General features: G+C 44.0%; 1 protein-coding gene across 3 annotated transcripts in view; it reads right to left on the bottom strand.

Annotated features, from left to right (window-relative positions):
- KCNN4 (potassium calcium-activated channel subfamily N member 4) overlaps positions 1-18,519 on the bottom strand; it is a 46,611-nt gene that overhangs the window by 10,832 nt on the left and 17,260 nt on the right. For 2 of the 3 annotated variants that reach the window (XM_026718860.2, XM_087940031.1), the window contains exons 2-3: positions 10,641-10,736; positions 3,789-4,198 (exon numbers count right to left, since the gene is read on the bottom strand). In XM_026718860.2, the coding sequence (XP_026574645.2) occupies positions 3,789-4,198; positions 10,641-10,736 (506 nt within the window). Of the gene's footprint in view, positions 1-3,788; positions 4,199-10,640; positions 10,737-16,893; positions 17,403-18,519 lie in introns of those variants that run through there. The other variant, XM_087940030.1, reaches the window with a different exon arrangement.

The following is an 18,519-nucleotide window of genomic DNA, read 5'->3' as shown; positions in this document are numbered from 1 at the left end:
TTAAGCAAATCCAGCTTTCTCGCCATCCCTCCCGCCTTGACTTTGCGTGTCGGAAATCAACTGGGAAAGTTGCAAATGGCAATCACGTGACTTTGGGACACCACCACTGTCATAAACACATGCTAAAAGCACCCCAGTTTTGATCATGTGGCCCTGAAGATGCTACAACGGCCATAAATTCAAGGACCAATCATAAGTCATTAGAATTAAGAATTAGAATTAGAATTAAGAATATGGTAGAATAGAGTAGAGTAGAGTAGAGTAGAATTAGAATTAAGAAGACGGTAGAGTAGAGAATAGAATAATGTAGAATAGAGTAGAATTACGTAGAATAGAATTAGAATTAAGAATATGGTAGAGTAGAGTAGAGTAGAGTAGAGTAGAATAGAATTAGAATTAAGAAGACGGTAGAGTAGAGTAGAGAATAGAATAATGTAGAATAGAATAGAATTATGTAGAATAGAATTAGAATTAAGAACATCTGTAGAATAGAATTAGAATAGAATAATAATGGAATGAAACAAAAATAAGAAATATAAAATAAAATAATAAAATAAAAGATTCAAACACATAAATCCAAATACATCTGTAAATTCAGGTTAGCTAAACCATAGCCACTGAGTCCCATGTGGATTGTTTCTCTTTTTTTAATCAAATCAACATTTTTAAAGACAATAAAACAGTCTTTGTCTGATGACCAAACAGCTATTAATAACAATAACAAGCCTAGCAGTGGATAATATTGGTGTTCCAGTTGCTTTCCATTAAGGGTGGGGTCTCTGGCTTCTCTCAGCAGGGGTGGGTTCCTCTTCATTATCCTTGTTAGCAAGTGATCAGTTTTCTTAGTTCGGATCACATACCGAAAGCCTCCATTGCTTTCCAGAAATAAAGGTTCTGGTTATAGTCCAGGGTAAAGGATCTGTGTGCACCTAGAACAGGGGGTCCCCAAACTTGGCAACTTTAAGACTGGTGGACTTCAACTTCCAGAATGCTGGCTAGAGAATTCTGGAAGTTGAAGTCTACCAGTCTTAAAGTTGCTAAGTTTGGATACCTCTGACCTAGAAAGTCTCTGCAAGCAACTGTATTTATTAGCTACTGATATACCCTATTTCGGCCATATTTTCTGGGAGGGGGAGTGGGGGCGCACAAGCCTGAAAAAGGGGCAAATCTGGGTAAAACAAACTTCATAAAGATAAACCAGTTGAATTGTTTATGGGTTGCTTGGCAGGGGAAAGCTCAAAAGCAAAATGAATAAAAAATCAAATTAACCTAAAGGGCTGCTTTCTGAAAGATTATCCTTTATGATAAAGGACTCAGGGTCACTGTATTGTACAGCCTTCACTGATGTCATAACGTGCCTTAGAAAAAGTTGTGGGTTGCATCTGTGTGTCTTTGAGTAGTGTTGACTGTGAGCCTGCAGTTTTCCCGGTGCTTTGCTGCTTCCTAGGGCTGAGAGCAGAGGTGGTATTCAGCCAGTTCTGACCAGTTCTGGAGAACCGGTAGTGGACATTTTGAGTAGTTCAGAGAACTGGCAAATACCCACCTCTGACTGGCCCCGTCAACCCCATCTGTTCTCTGCCTCCTGAGTCCCAGCTGATTGGCTTGCTCTTCTTTCGTTGCCCTGTACAGGTGAATGGAGCTGGAAAGCACGTGAGTGGGGTGGGATTTTGCAGTATCCTTCCCTGCCACACCCACCAAGCCAGGCCCACAGAACTGGTAGTAAAAAAAACATTGAATACCACTACCAGCTGAGAGAGAGGGACTGCTAACTGCTCTTTACAGCAGGTTGAGCTCTTGAGATCAACAAAATGAAATTTAATGTGGAGGAAAGCAAGGTTTTATACTTAGGCGGGAAAAACCAAAGGCACAACTACAGATTGGGCAAAATCTGGCTCAAACACAGGACAGGAAACTTGGAATCCTAGTGGACGATTACATAAATATGAGCCGGCAGTGTGCAGCAGCAGCCAAAAAAGCCAATACAAACCTTAGTTGTGTAAACGGGAGGCATAGAATCAAAATCCCGTGAAGAGTTAGTACTGCTTTAGAAAATCTTAGTAAGACCCTCACCTGGGATATTGCATCCATTTTTGTCAACACATTACAAAAAAGATGTTGAGCCTTTGTGCAAAGAAGAGCAACTAAGATGATTAAAGGCCTGGAGACTAAAACATATGAAGAATGGTTGCAGGATGTGGGTTTGGCTAATCTAGAGAAGAGAAGGACTAGGGGGGACATGATAGATATGTTCCAGTATTTGAGGGGCTGCCACAAAAAAGAGAGGGTCAAATTATTTTCCAAAGCATCAGAAAGCAAGACAGAAAGCAATGGATGAAAACGAATCCAGGAGAGAAGCAACCTGGAATTAAGGAGAAACTTTCTAACAGTGAGGACAATGAACCAATGGAGCGGCTTTGCCTTCAGAAGTTGTAGGTGCTTCATCGCCGGAGGCTTTTAAGAAGAGACTGGACAGCCAGTTGTCTGAAATGGTATAGGGTCCCATGTTTGAGCAGGGGGCTGGACTAGAGGACCTCCAAGGTCCCTTCCAGCTCTATTCTGACACACAATCTTCATGTGAAGATAACTTCAAGAGATCTGGGGGGTTATGGGGATCATTTAGCAATGGGATTGGTGGGCACAGGCAAACAACCTAAAAACATACTAAGCAGACAACAAGACAACTTGGTCAGAGGCTCCAGGATGTAGACATTGTCTCGTTCATGGGAAAATATTCAATCCTTCAGAAATATGGTGGGAATCCAGTAGGAACTCTAAGCCAAGCCAGTTTGACCACATGTTTTTCCGGTCAGGCTCTACGAGAAGCAGGCCAACTAATAAATAAGAATAGATTGTTGATTGTAGAGTTGAGCCACCTTTCAACTCTTTTGAAATCAGAAGGATTCTTTTCCTTTTTTTAATCTGTGTCACCCAAAGTGACAAAATGTTTATTTTTCCCCCAGCGGAGAGGCTCACTTAGTTGCTGGCTTTCTCAGGTGAGCTGACGTTTGGCTGGCTGATAGGACAGCAAATGGAGCTGTCCTTTAAAAAAAAGGAAAGAAAAGAAGAAGAAAAAGAAAGGACTTTTTCAACTTAGAAGTGGTTAGGATTCCTTCGGAGAAGAGGGCGGGCGCCTGTGCTTGGCGTGCAGAGGATCCCCCAAGATTTGACCTATAGATCCTCCAGAGCAGATTGGGAAACTTTGGAGCCCATGCAATTCTGCAAAATTTGCAAAGTGGCTCTCAAGGATAATTTGGCATCAAGAGACCTGGGCCTTTCAAAGTGGAAGAGAGAGGGAGGAAAGAAGGGAGGGAGGGAGGAAGAGACACAGAGAAAAGGGGGGAGAGAGACACAAAGAAAGAGGGAAGAAAGAAGGGAGAAGGGGAGGGAGAAAGGGGGAGGGAGGGAGAAACACAGAGGGAGGGAGGGAGACACAAAGAGAGGGAGGGAGACACAGAGAGAGAGAGAGAGAAAGAGAGGGAGGGAGACAAAGAGAGGGAAGGAGGGAGAGAGACAAAGAGAGAAGGGAAGGAGACAGAGAGAGAGAGAGAGGAAGACACACAAGGGGAAGGAGGGAGAGAGACAGGGAGGGAGGGAGAGGGAGGGAGGGAGGGAGGGGAGGGGGAGGGAGAAATCTCATTAGGGTGCTCCCAAAGAAAGAAAGGAACTCTGCTAAGACAGGAAAGGCTCTCTTACCAGATCTGGGGAAAGGCGGGATATTAAACAACAACCAAAAAGCCCCCAAACCCGGTACTGAGGATCTCGTTATGAACATACAACAGGCTCCTCACCGTTCACAGACGGACAGTATCCAAAAAGCAGTGATCCAGAGTCCCACCGTAAAGATGAGCAGCACACGGCCCGGCTGGCTGTTCACCATCACCCGTAACACGAAAGGGTACTGGAAGTGGATCTTGTTGAGGGACCCGATGCTGCGGTAGGAGGCATCTCCCAGCACACTACTCCGCAGTAGCACAGCTCGAGGAACTAGGTAGAGGCGGAGGAACATCACCAGTGAAAGTAACATGTCAACATCCGAGAGGAAGACGATGGTCTGTCCCTGCTTGGGATCCAGGCAAAAGAAATCTCCCACTGGGAAGGGGTGAAGGGAGCAGACTAAAAGCTCGAGCACGATGAGAACCAATTTCGGGGTGCTGACCGCAATTCGCCAATCGGTCAGGGCGTTATCCAGCATGAAGAGCTACAAGGCAAAAGGAACATGAGAGCATGAATGAGCCTGAAGCAAAGCCAGGGGTTCTCTCTACAAGATTGTGCCACTGTTGGGATTTATTGTTGGAATGTATTTCTATGCAACAACTACAGTAGTATTCAGCCAATAGATGGCAGCATTTACAAGCTTGGGTATATGGTGTATACTCTATGCTCTTTCATTCTAAGTAGACTTTCCTGTTTCCTGTTAGTGATATAGTTGAGCAGTAAAGCACATGGTGACTGTGCTCTTTGTTTGCTCTAGGTGTTGCTTTGTTGGTTCTTAAGATGGGAAACACATAAGGCTCTGAATCCCCCAGGAAGCTAAAACCTGTGTCTCCCTGCTCCTCATCCAGGGCCTTCAACACATCTCCTCACTGACTCCCTGGCCAAGTGCTGGGATTCAAAAAAAATTTACTACCAGTTTTGTGAGCGTGGCTTGATGGGCGTGGCATGGCTTGGAGGGCATGGCAAGGGAAAGTTACTGCAAAATCCCCATTCTCTCCCCACCCCACTAACCTGCTTTCCAGCTCCGTTCTCCTGTGCAGGGCAACAAAAGAAGACCCAGTCGATCAGCTGGGACTCAGTGGAGGCAGAGAACAAATGGTGGCGGGGCCAGTCAGAGGTGGGATTTGTCGGTTCTCCAAACTATTCAAAATTTCCTCTACCGGTTCTCCAGATCTGGTCAGAACCGGCTGTATACCACCTCTGCCCTGGCCCAAAGTCACTCAGGGATCTCGTGTGGCTGAGAATGGATGCGAACCTGTTTCAAGGTATGTGTCAGAGAGGTCTGCAGGAATTCACAAACTTTTGACAGCTCCCTACATCTGGAATTGAGCTTCTGTGCTTCAAGACAGCTAACATTTGAGTAATTTCCTCCTCGGGATTAGAATAAACCCTCTATTGTCAAAAGTTGCTATTGCGGTATCACAAAAATAAGGAACGGAACTGAATGCCAAGTGGTTTTTTACGAAGGAAGTACAGATTATCCTTGATGGATTGCTTTCTGGAAGTGCAAAAGCTTTTTTGGTTATTATTAAAATCAGTTTACAGATCGCTGAAGGCTTAGTCTTGATTTCCACCTCCTTGATGACTTCCAAGAGAGGAACACAAAATTGCCCATCTGGCCAAATACAGGTAGTTCTCATCTTACGACCACAACTGAGCCCCAGACTTTATGTTGCTAAGTGAAACATTCGTTAAGGGAGTTTTGTTCCATTTTACAACTTTTCTCGCCCCGTTTGTTAAGTGAATCACTGCAATTCTTAAGTTAGTAACATGGTTGTTAAGTGAACCTGGCTTCCCTGGCCAGAAGGTCTCAGAAACATAACCCCTGAAACACTGCAGCCGTCATAAATACGAATCACTTGCCAAGCATCCGAATTTTGATCACGTGACCAGTGGGATGCTTCAAGGGTTGTCAGTGTGAAAAAACAGTCATAAGTCACTTTTTTCCAGTGACATTGTAACTTTGAACGCTCACTAAATGAACTATTGTTGAGGACTAACCTGTGAATGCGGGCTTAGTTTTACATTTATACCAGACCAATTTCAGCTGCATTGGTCAGCAACTGGGGTTCGATACTCCTCCAGCAGCCCAGTGTTTATTGCAATTGCTTTTCTGCTTTTATTATGTGATTCGGATGTGTGGTTTTAAACCCTTTTATAAGTGGGGGGCTGTTCCAAGACGTGGTTAATTGGAGTAACAGCAGGGATGGGATTCAAAAATTTTGACTATTGGTTCTGTGGGCATGGTTTGGTGGGTGTGGTGTGGCTTGGTGGGTGTGGCAAGGGAAGGATACTGCAAAATCCCCATTCCCTCCCCACCCCACTAACCGCTTTCCAGCTCGGTTCTCCTGTGCAGAGCAATCAAAAGAAACCCAGCCGATCAGCTGGGACTCAATGGGAGGCAGAGAATAGATGGGGTTGGTGGGGCCAGTCAGAGGTGGTATTGGCCGGTTCTCCGAACTGCTCAAAATTTCTGCGACCAGTTCTCCAGAACTGGTCAGAACCAGCTGAATACCACCTCTGAGTAGCAGGGAAGCCCTGGTAAACATATCAGCAAATGAAATACCCCCTGATTTAAGGGCCTAAAATGCACTTTGAGGAAATGCCCATCAAAGGAACATCACCAATATCTCAGGGGCTGCCACAAAGAAGAAGGAGTCAAGCTATTCTTCAAAACACCTGAAGGCAGGACAAGAAGCCATGGGTGGAAACTAATCAAGGAGAGAAGCAACCTTAGAACTAAGAAGAAATTTTGTGACAGTGAGAACAATTGATCAGTGGAACAACCTGCCTCCAGAAGTCGTGAATGCTCCAACACCAGAAGTTTTTAAGAAGAAATTGGATAACTCTTTGTCTGAAAGGGTTTCCTGCCTAAGCAGGGGGCTGGACTAGAAGACCTCCAAGATCCCTTCCCATTCTGTTATTCCATTCTATACTACTTTGATCCTCAGTTGCCCAAAGTCTCTGCCACCCATCCCAGCTTGGCAGTAGCTGGGTGAACCCGGCGTGACTCAGCCAGGAAATAGTTCTCTCCAGTCAGCAACCGAGATCAAACAGTCCACAGGAAAGAAAGAAAAATTCTTCTGAAGTATATTTTCCGACTGTCGCTGGCTCGCCCGCCACAAACCCAAGACATATTGAGCTCTACGGAAGGGGAGGATTAAATATCTGGGCTGGCCAGTCAGCCTTGGAGGAACAAGTCTCAACTTCAGCCCGATCTGTTTGGCATTTTCCAACCCTGCGCACTATTTAAACATGAATCCATTCAGAAGAATCCTGTATTTGGCAAATGCATTTTTTTTCTCTTTGCTTTTGACTGCTAAAACTAGGGCAGGATGACAGGTGCAGAGTTAACACTAGTGTTCTTTCATATTATTTGTTAACAAGGGTGTTTGGTTGATGCTGAGCACGCCCCCAAAGGGGTTTTAAGGTGCCCAGGTTTTAGGAGTTTGATGGTACCCAAATTTTTTTTGAGGGGGGAAACTACCACTGTCCCCAAAATAGAGGATGCACCATCTATATTTTAATTGCTGAGATGGGCAACGGTAGAAATCAAATGAATAAATACATTTCTTGCGCCACATGCACTGTCCATCGCCTCAAACTGTGGCTGATTATTTCTATTTGTTTGTTTGTTTGTTTGTTTGTTTATCACCTTTCTACATTGCCCAGCTCATCTAAATTATCTTTGTGAACTTGAAATAACTAAGATCAGTAAATTATCTTAGTCATCTCAGTTGTCCCAGGCTTTGCAAATTTTGCAACGCAAACTTGTAATTTTTTAACATGGAACAGACAGGGGAAATGATTCAGCATCAGAACAGAGTTAGATTATTGGGAGTTTTTTTTAAATGTTTTAACTTATTCTTTAGTTGCGCTGAATTTATCTTAAAGGGAGCTGTGTCCAGTTTCTGAAGGGCAGCTCGTAGGCCACCCATTTAAGGAGGAATCCAGTCTTAATTTGAAACCAGCTTTTTGCATAGAATAGAATAGAATAGAATGGAATGGAATGGAATGGAATGGAATGGAATGGAATGGAATGGAATGGAATAGAATAGAATAGAATACTTTATTGGCCAAGTGTGATTGGACACACAAGGAATTTGTCTTGGTGTAAATACTCTCAGTATACATAAAGAAAAAGTACATTCATTAAGAATCAAGAATCATAACGTACAACACTTAATGATAATCATAGGGTACAATCAACAATCAAATCATACTAAGAAACAATCAAGTGGGAGAGGATGGGTGATAAGGAGTGGTGAGAAGATTAACAGTAATAGTGTATACTTTGTAAATAGTTGAAAAGTGTTGAGGGAATTATTTGTTTAGCAGAGTGATGATTAAACAATAGGAAAAAACTGTCCTTGTGTCTAGTTGTTCTGTGTGCAGTGCTCTATAGCATCGTTTTGAGGGTAGGAGTTGAAACAGTTTATGTTCAGGATGTGAGGGGTCTGTAAATATTTTCACAGCCCTCTTTTTGACTCGTGCAGTATACAGATTCTCCATGGAAGGCAGGTTGATAGTAATTGTTTTTTCTGCAGTCCTAATTACTCTCTGAAGTCTGTGTCTGTCCTGTTGGGTTGCAGAACCAAACCAGACAGTTCAAGAGGTGCAGATGACAGACTCAATAATTCCTCTGTAGAACTGAATCAGCAGCTCTTTGGGCAGTTTGAGCTTCCTGAATCGGTGCAGAAAGAACATTCTTTGTTGTGCTTTTTTGATGATGTGTTTGATGTTAGGTGTCCAAAATTGATAATGCTGCTTATCTATTTATATGTGGGGGGGGGGGAGTTTATAAATGTATAAAATCTCATTTTGGGGGGATGGGGGCAAATTATTCTATTTATTCCTCCCTTTTAATAAGAAATTGCCTTCGGAAGTTGTGGGACCTTCATCACTGGAGGCTTTCAAAAAGAGACTGGACTGCCTTCTGTCAGAAATGGTGTAGGGTCTCCTGCTTGGACAGGGGGTTGGACTGGATGACCTACAAGGTCCCTTCCAACTCTATTAATCTTGTTCCACCCAGCACATGTGAAAGACCTATTACTTCTACCTTCTTGCAGTTCAGATAAATATTTTCCAGGGTTATTTCATTTTCTTCTTAAAGGAATGGTATCTACAAAGTATGTCAAAGTTTCGCCATAACAATCTTTTTGTTATGACAGAATTAAAAGGAAGATTGTTGATCCTGGCAGATATAAGCTAAGTAAACCTGCCCTTCCCCAAATCAAAGTTTGTTCTTTTTCAGGTCTCATTCTGAGGGAGCTCCCATATTTATGGGATAATTGCCCTGCGCTGCCCTCCATCTAACCTTGAAATACAACAGATTGTTCAGTGACTGTTCAAAGTGACAACGGCACTGAAATAAGTGAGTTACGACCATGTTTTTGCACTTATAACCATTGCAGCATCCCCATGGATGGATTGAATTCGTATTTGGTTCATATTTATGACCGTTGCAGCATCCTAAAATCATGTCATCCCCTTTTGAAACCTTCTAGCAAGCAAAGTCAACAGGGAAGCCAGGTTCGCTTAACATCCTTGTGACTAACTTAGCAACTGCAGTGATCCTCTTAACAACAGTGGCAAGAAAGGTGGTTAAATGGGTCAAAGCTCACTTAACAAATGTCTCGCTTAGCAACCAAAAATTTTGGGGCTCAATTGTGGTCATAAGTCGAGGACTACCTGTATTCCTAATTTTGCTTCTTAGCATCTGGGATATAAATAAAATCCCAAAACAAAATTTTGGGAGGTTGATGAGATTTGCATCCAGGTGTAAAATGATGGCTGTGGAATTCTGGGAGCTGAAGTCCACCCACCTTAAAGTGGCCAAGGTTGAAAAATAATGATTTAGACTATAGGTCTCCAAACTTGGCAACTTTAAGACTTGTGGACTTCAAGTCCCAGAATTCTCCAGCCAGCTATGCTGGAGAAGAAGTTATGCTGGCTGGAGAATTCTGGGACTTGAAGTCCACAAGTCTTAAAGTTGCCAAGCTTGGGGAGCCCTGCCTTACACCATTCTGGAGAAATGGTCGTCCAGATTTGTTCTTGATGGCCCGCCCACAATTTCTGGAAGCAAGTGATCCCACTGATTAACTGTCCTCACTGATGAGAAATTTCTCCTTAATTCTAGGTTGGATCACTCCTTGATAAGTTTCCATTCGTTACTTCTTGTCCTGCCCTCAAAGGCTATGGAGAATATATTTACCACCCCTCATCTTGGTGACACCCCCTCCAATATTGGAAGACTGCTATCATGTCGCCCCTAACCCGTCTGGTTTGTTCTCCTTGAAACCAACCTGGTTGATAACAATCCCTTGTTAGAGGTCAAGCTATTCTCTAAAGTACCTGTCGGCCAGACAAGGAATAATGGATGGAAACTGAACAAGGAGAGATTTAATGTGGAAATAAGGAGAAACTTTCTGACAGTGAGAACAATCAACCCATGGAACAGAAGTTGCCCTCAGAAGTTGTGGGAGCGTCATCACTTGAGACTTTCAAGAAGAGATTGGACTGCCATCTGTCAGAAATGGTGTAGGGTCTCCCGCTTGGGCAGGGGGTTGGACTAGATGACCTATAAGGTCCCTTCCAACTCTGATTATCTGTTATGTGTTATACTGCACGTCTCCACAGCAGGCATAGGCTTTCTAGGTTCATAAAAGGCAACGGATGATAGTCAAACCCATAAAAGGGATGAGCCCGTCTAACTAAGGTAGATGTTGAGATGGATAACCTTGCTGGGTGAGCCTCAACAGTTCTCTGCTCCTTAGTTTAGTTAGTTCTCGTGCTGCTTCATAGAAACACTTAGAAGCTGCCCCGGGTCAATGGCTCTCACACTGGATTCCAAGCATTTAGGTGTGAGGCTCAAAAGCTGCAACGGGAAGCCGCCCTCAACAAAATTCAATTAAAATTATAATTACCTGGAGCTCTTTGATGTGAAAGGCCAAGATCAGGATCATTAATCCCACCGTAGAGAGGGTGATGAGGCACTTGGTCATGAAGGAGTAAGCAAACCACTGAAAGGAGAGCAAGAGAGAAGAGACAGGTGAAGGAAACTCCTCAAGCCCACGGGACTGAGACCAACAAAGCTTTGAGAGACCTCCCTTTGGTTAGAGAAGAGCCTCTCCTTCCTTCACATCTCCCCATGGCTATTTTGACTTCCATTCCATTCAAACAGGGGGCTGTGACCGCCATTAAATAAGGCCCTGTCAGGTGGAGCTCCATTCAAAATTCAAGAAAGAAATACTTAGACTCTTTAGATTAGAGAAAAGATACCTTTTACTGAAATTGAAGTGGTAGCAACCATAGCATTCTGAATCTGGGAAATTTGGCGCGCAAATCACATATACAAAGTGATGGAAATGTTCCCACCCCCAACAGTTCAAATGATTTTTCCAATTAAAAGTTGTGAATATGATCATGGGGACATCTTCAGGTGATGATGAGGCCTCTGTCCGTTGACCTCGGCATATTTTGATAAAAGTTTACAGTTGCGCAGAGAAAAGAAAGCTAAGTGAGAATTTATACTCCCCCCTCCTCATTTTACACAACACTAGAATGTAACAGCTTGCTTCCCAGACTTTACCCCCACCTCCCCCCGTTACTTATGTCAGCCAAAAGATGCAAAGCAATAGTAGAAGATCTTGAAGGCTGACAGGCCCGTAGAGACTGTACGAATGTGCACGAAGCATCTTTTGCTGAAGGGACAACCATATTTTCCCCCCCAGGTGGCACAAGCAGTGGCACGCGAAGCAAAAACAATCAGAAGACCTTCAAAACTTGCAATGACTTGAAAAAAGACAATAAATTCAAACAATATTGTGAATTTAAAAAATAAAAAAATAAGTGCTTTGCATGAATCCCTGAAAATTCTGCAGGAAGGAAGATTTATATAAGCCGACTGTTTGCCAATGACTGTTAGCACTGTTTACTATTCTCTTGAGATTTGTAGGCCCTTTCCATGGTAGAGTTCTGGAGAAATTGGGAGGAGGAGGAAGAAGAAGAAGAAATTGAAATTTCTAAGGGGATTATATTTGAGGAGGAAAAAGAGAGGGAGAAAAGGAGGAGGAGGAGGAGAGAAGAAGGAAGAAGAGAGAAGGTGATTACTGTGATTTTGTTAGTACATGCCAGTATTTAAAGTGCACCTTGAAAATGCACTTGTCAAAACCACAACTAGATGCACAGATGCAGCCCTCTGCAAAGGGAAGCCATCCCACCGAACGCAGCGGCATGCATTCCTGCTGGGATTATTAGTCTCACAACGACATCCTTGCACTCTGGATATCTTGCCAGTAGATGAGTTCACCGAACTCAGGCCAATACCTGGCTGCCAGCCACGGAAGCTGCTTGGAACTCCAGAAAAGAAAAAAAACAACGCCACGGCAATAAGCTCAAGGTTAACAGAAGAAAGTCACTGTTCACACAGTTTAAATAAAAGATTATTAATAAGGGAATCGCTGCCTCGGGAGTCACACCTTGTCTTGCTGAAAGATCCGTGTTTGGTTCCCATTTGTTTTTTTGGATCAGGGACAACGTCGGGCTTTTGCAGCAGCTGTTGGGACCTCATGATCGCTATGGGACCATTCACAAGTCTTGAAGCGTTCCTCTCTTTTTTTTAAAAAAAAAAAAAGACAAACAAACCGAGTACCTGGCCTGGTGCCCCAGCTGGAAATAGCCAAAATTACCTAAATAGGCATTTAATTTCCCGTAATTCTCCTGGCGCGGTTTTGAGCCAGGCGCCAGTTGTTAAGTCACTTTTCTCCAGGGCCGTTGTAATTTCAAACGGTCACGTAAAGGAACGCCTATATGTTGAGGACTGCTTATACGTGCAGCTCCCCACACTTTCCGGGCAACATAAATGTAGCCTTTATCCCTAAAGATTGCGTCCAAATATATCCATATTTGATGCCAACAGCCTAACTCAAAAAGCAGCGACCCCATTTTAGGGCTGAAAATCAGGAGTCCGGGGGCATCTATCCTAACTAATCAAATTTATTTGAAGGCAAAAGCTTTTGTGAGGTGCCGTTCATTTTACCAGGTGCGTGCAGCTAGATTTTACGTAGCTGCTGAGGTAAACTGAAGCACATGAGAACTTCTGCCTTAAAAAAAAAGTGCTGCCTTCTACCCTTCTACCAACTCCTTCTGAAGTTGTGGGAGCTTCATCGCTGGAGGCTTTCACGGAGAGACTGGACTGCCATCTGCCAGAAGTGATGTAGGGTCTGCCTGGGCAGGGGCAGGGGGGTTGGACTAGATGACCTACAAGATCCCTTTCAACTCTGTTAATCTGTAATCTGATTCTTGGCTGCCATAAAGTGACCCAATTTTTCTCTTACAAGGTCTAAAGCAGTGATGGCGTACCTTTTCAACACCAACTGCCCAAACCAGAATACATGTGAATGTGCGGGTGCTGGAGCACCGCATGCATGCCTGTTTTTTGGCCGTTTTCAGGCCATTTGGGGGCCATTTTCAAGCCCTTTTGGGGCCATTTTCCAGGGTGTTTGGGGGCTGTTTGGGGTCATTTTTCAGGGTGTTTTTTGAGTTGTTTGGCCTGAAAAAATGGCCTGAAAATGGCACAAAAAATGGCCTGAAAAACCAGCCTGAAAAAGGCCCAGAAAATGGCCTGAAAAACGCCCAAAACGTGGCCTGAAAAGGGCCCCAAATGGCCTGTTTTGTGGGCCATTTTCCAGCGTTCTGGCACCTGCAAAGACCACCTGGCTGGCATGCCAGAAACCAGAAAAGCAGCTGGCAATAGTGTGCATGCCCACAGAGTGGGCTCTGTGTGCCACCCCTGGCACGCGTGCCAGAGGTTCGCCATCATGGTTCTAAAGCATGTTGTAGCGGCTTCTTTGATCCACCTCTCTCATTCATTTAATGCATGTTTTCAACTTTAGAATAGCATAGCATAGAATAGAATAGAATAGAATAGAATAGAATAGAATAGAATAGAATAGAATAACAGAGTTGGAAAGGACCTTGGAGGTCTTCTAGTCCAACCCCCTGCCTAGGCAGGAAACCCTACACCACTTTGCTTGTCAGAAGGTCGCAGAAGGGGATCACCTGACCCCGGGACACTGGGACTGTCACAAATATGGACCAGTTGTCAAGCACCCGAATGTAAGTCACTTGAACGTGGGGATACCGCTACGGTCATAAGTGTGAAAAATGGTCTTCAGTCACTTTTTTTCAGTGCTGCTGTAACTTTGAATGGCCACTAAGCAAAGCCTTGTCAGTCAAGGCCTATCTGTACTGTCTTTTCCTCCTTGCTGTATGGAAGGAGTTAAATTTTGCCATCTCAAACACGGGTGAGGTGAGTGAGTAAGGCTGTGCCAATAGTCCAAATGTACAATTGTGTTTTCTTATTGCCATGACATTCACCCATATAAACTCCCTTGACACCTGAGCCAGGTGCTTTTTACAAGAAGCCGCCTGTTTCAAGAGAAGTCGGCTCTCCCTGGCCCTCAAGTCATAACTCTGGACGTGCTTTTCTGCAAACAGGACATAAAGATATGCTACAGCAGGAGAATGCCCCATAAAACTTTTCTTTGGAAAGAAAAGAAACTTCTTCAAAGAAAAGTTTTACAATCCACCTGAAAACAGGTGCTATTTATATTCCAGGATCCTTGTATATTCCCCTTTTTGAAGATGATAAGGGAGTTCCTGAAAAACCACAGGTACGTACATCCTGGAGAACTAAGTTTGTTCAGCCTTGAAGTTGCTGAAATTGGATTTGAAAAGGAAGATAAAAAAACAATGGAGTTTTGATTCTGCGTATTGAAGGACAGCCAAGGCAGCAGGAGAGAAACATCCTCAATCAATATGAATACACCAGGCAAAGTGCCTTCAGAGGTAAACAATCAAGACAACTAGCTGTATTTACCCGATACATACACAAATGCCTACGGTGATGTAATTACCACTTGTGACCTCCACAGCCAGCTTTCAAGAAGGAAAGAGTGAATGTGGGAAGCTGGAATCAATCACATGGTCCTTAACATCAGTAAGACCAAGGAACTTATAGTGGATTATAGAAGGAATAGTTTAGACATCTAGCTCTTGCTTACCAATGGAGACCGAGTAGAGCAAGTTGCCAATATTAAGTTTCTGGGTGTTATAGAATAGAATAGAATTCTTTTTTGACCAAGTGCGATTGGACACACAAGGAATTTGTCCTGGTGCAAATACTCTCAGTATAACATAAAAAAAAAATCAAGAATCATAAGGTACAGCACTTATAGGGTACAATAAGCAATCAAATCATACTAGGAAACAGTCAATATAAACTGTAAAGATACAAGCAACAAGGTTACAGTCATATAGTCACAAGTGGAAGGGGATGGGTGATAAGGAGTGATGAGAAGATTAATAGTAAAAAGTTGGACAGTGTTGAGGGACAGCATCGAAGGAATTAGTTGTTTAGCAGAGTTCAGAAAAAAAAAACTGTTCTTGTGTTTAGTTGTTCTGGTGTGCAGTGCTCTCTAGCGTCATTCTGAGGGAAGGAATTGAAACAGTTTATGTCCGGGATTTGAGGGGTCTGTAAATATTTTCACAGCCTTCTTTTTCACTCGTGCTTATGATAAAAGAGGACCTGACCAGGGGCACTCACATGGCAGCACTGGTCAAAAGGCCCAGCAGAGATTATACTATCTGAGATTGCTCAGGAAACAACGGTGACCTTCTACCGCTGCACCATAAAGAGTATTTTAACTTACTGCACCTGCCCAAAATCACCCAGAGAGTTTCCAACACCTTTTCCAAGAGAGAGGGACCGGCTGAAAGCATCGCAGTTGCTTCATGCCTTAGGTGGAACTAGAACTCACAGCCACCCATTTCCTGGTCTGGTTTCCTTTTACTACTACACGCTTATTGTACCCTATAAGTGCTGTACCTTATGATTCTTGAATTTTTTTTTATGTTATACTGAGAGCATTTGCACCAGGACAAATTCCTTGTGTGTCCAATCACACTTGGCCAATAAAGTATTCTCATCTAATCTATTCTACTCCGGTGACCCTGAGGACACATATAAACCTCCAAGTGACACAGACTCAGTTCAAGATGCAGACAACACAGAGTCAGTCCCAACAGTGCGCACCTGTCTTCAACAGTAAAGGGGTACAGGGGGAAAGGGGGGGAAAAACATCCTGCAGCCATGAAGGCTCCACACCTATTTGCACTACTCAGGTGACCCTTAGGACACAGATAAACCTCCAAGTGGCCTCAACAACTCTCTAAAAGAATGCGTCTTTTGATGCCTAAGCAGGGGGTTGGACTAGAAGACCTCCAAGGTCCCTTCCAACTCTTGTTATTCTATTCTAAGAAGCAAAAACGTCTTCAAAGAAAAACCCGGAAGTCCAGTTGCCTCTTGAAAAAGCACCTTTGGGATTGCCAGCCCCTCACGCAGAACCATCCTCTCTCCCCGCTCCGTCAGTCCGCAAAGCCGGAAAAAGGTTGAGGAACTCTGATATAGGTAGTTTCTATGAACAGGGTAAAGATTTTTAAAAAGTGCTTTTGAGAGATGTTGTTGTTTGGTGGAGAAGGTTTTAGCACAAGACGGGGGGAGACCTTTTCAGAGAGGGGAGGTTTCCACACCACTGGGGCAGCATCCCAGCGATCACAGGATCTCAGTTCAGGCACTAGGCCACCGGCAAGCGTTTGTGACAGTTGTGGTGTGCCACAACCATGCGATCACTGCTTGTAACTTTTCAAGATGGCTTCCCACAAGCCAAGTCAATGGAGGAAGCCAGATTCATCAAACAGCGCGTATGATTCATTTAACAACTGCAGTGATGGGCTTAGAAGAAAAAAGGTCGCAAAATGGGGTACGGCTCCCTTAACTGCCTTGTTTAGCAGCGGAAACAACGGACTCAACTGTGGTCGTAAGTCAAGGACTACTGGTAGATCAGTGTTGCTCAATGGGAACAACCAGGGGTGGGAGTCCAAAATCCCAGCAACCCGTTCTCTGCCCGTTTGCTGGGTGGGCATGGCCATAGTGGGTGTGGCCTACCAGAACTTCTAGGAGGGCCGTTTTTTGCCTTTCCCAGAGTCCAGAGGCTTCCCTCGGGCTGCTGGGAGGGCGAAAATAGCCTCCCCCAGGGTCCAGGGGCCCTCTGGAAGCCGGAAACAGGCCAACTTCCGGACTTCCAGAACTTCCGGGAGGGCAGACCTTGCACTTACCTGGATCCAAATGGGCCACCTGGAGAGTCCTGGGAGGGGCGGGGTGGGGTGGGCGGGGCCATCTGGTTGGTTCAACTACCAGTTCGGCGAACCAGGTGTAAATTTAACATCCGGTTCACTCAAACTGGCCCAAACCAGTTGAATCCCACCTCTGGGAACCACTTTAAAGTGTTGTCAACTTCGGCTTGCTAGCTGGGGAGTTCTGAGAGATGAAGTCCACCCGTCTGAAAGTTGCCGTGGTTGAGAAATTTGCCGCTCTAAACTCTCCTCCATTTTAGCCAGCTCCAGGATCTTCTCGGCTCCTCCTACCTTTTGTAAGGAGAAGAGGGAAATTCCCACCACTGAGGATTGTTCTCTTGTTAGCACCTGTCACCAGGCCATCCAAATGCATATTTATCCTGACTCCAGTCCAGCTGCAGTATATTTTTCTCTCCAGTCATAGCCATGAAGGGAGCAATTGTGCTTAAACAAGAGGGACTTACTTGCTCCTTGGACTCGAATTATGTGCCAGAACTAGTTGGAGAAGAAAATATTTTTAAAAAATAGGGGCGAAGGAGGAAAAGGTGTTTCCTGATAGAGAGCTCCTAGCAATATCAAGCTCAAGTTTTTCTATTTTTCTTTCCCCACTGTGCTAAGAAACGAGGGGGAAATACCGTAGCTTCTAAAGATAAGATCTGGAACCCTGTAAAGTTCCATCTAAAAATCCATTAATTAGGAGCTCAAGACAAGAACTCAGAAAGATCACCCTTCCTGTTTTAATGTTGTAACAACAATCTTGCAAGGGATTTGAACTTCAGTTTTCCAGTCCCGCACCAAGAACTTAAATTATGATAGTGCATATGATAGAATGAGAGATTTAGATTTAGAGTTCTTTTATTTGCCAAGTGTGACTGGACATGCAAGGAATTTGTCTCCGGTGCATAAGCTCATCGCATACCTATAAACAGCAAGTAATAGGTCATCAAACATAACAAACAACAATTGATAAATCATAAGAAACCAACAGGAGAGAAGCAATTTAGAACTAAGGAGACATTTCTTGACCGTTAGAAAAATTAACCAGTGGAAGCTGTAAACGCTCCGACACTGGAAGTTTTAAAGAAGAGATTGGATAACCGTTTGTCTGAAGTGGTGTAGGGTTTCCTGCCTAAGCAGGGGGTTGGACTAGAAGACCTCCAATGTCCCTTCCAATTCTGCCCTACTGCAGTGCCCAGAGGGAAGAAGTCGAAATAGATTTATGTCCAGGATGTAAGGAGTCTGTAAGTATTTTCTCAGTCCTTTTTCTTGTTCGTGCAGTATACAGATCCTCAATGGAAGACAGGCTGGTTGCAATTGTTTGGCCGTACCTTGGGGCAGAGTCACAATTCCCACCAAAAAGGTCAAGCTGTGATTGTACAGGTAGTCCCGCTTAACAGTCTATGGCCCTAATTCCTGGCTCAATTCCAGTCATTAGTCGAGGACTACCTATGGCCTGATAGCCTGCATATGAGAGCTGATTCATCCAGTGGCCTCACCTGAGCTTACTCATAGAGCAAAAATGCTTTGCATGTAGGAAGGGTTAGACATCAAGAAGAATTTCAGTCTGATCAGAATCAGAGACAAGCTTCAGATATGCCATAAAGCCAT

Source organism: Pseudonaja textilis, chromosome 10, assembly GCF_049901715.1.
Source record: "Pseudonaja textilis isolate UNSWEBS1 chromosome 10, rPseTex1.2, whole genome shotgun sequence".
NCBI lineage: Eukaryota > Metazoa > Chordata > Lepidosauria > Squamata > Elapidae > Pseudonaja > Pseudonaja textilis.
Note: the sequence above shows the minus strand (reverse complement) of the source record. Positions and strands in the feature narration are given on the sequence as shown.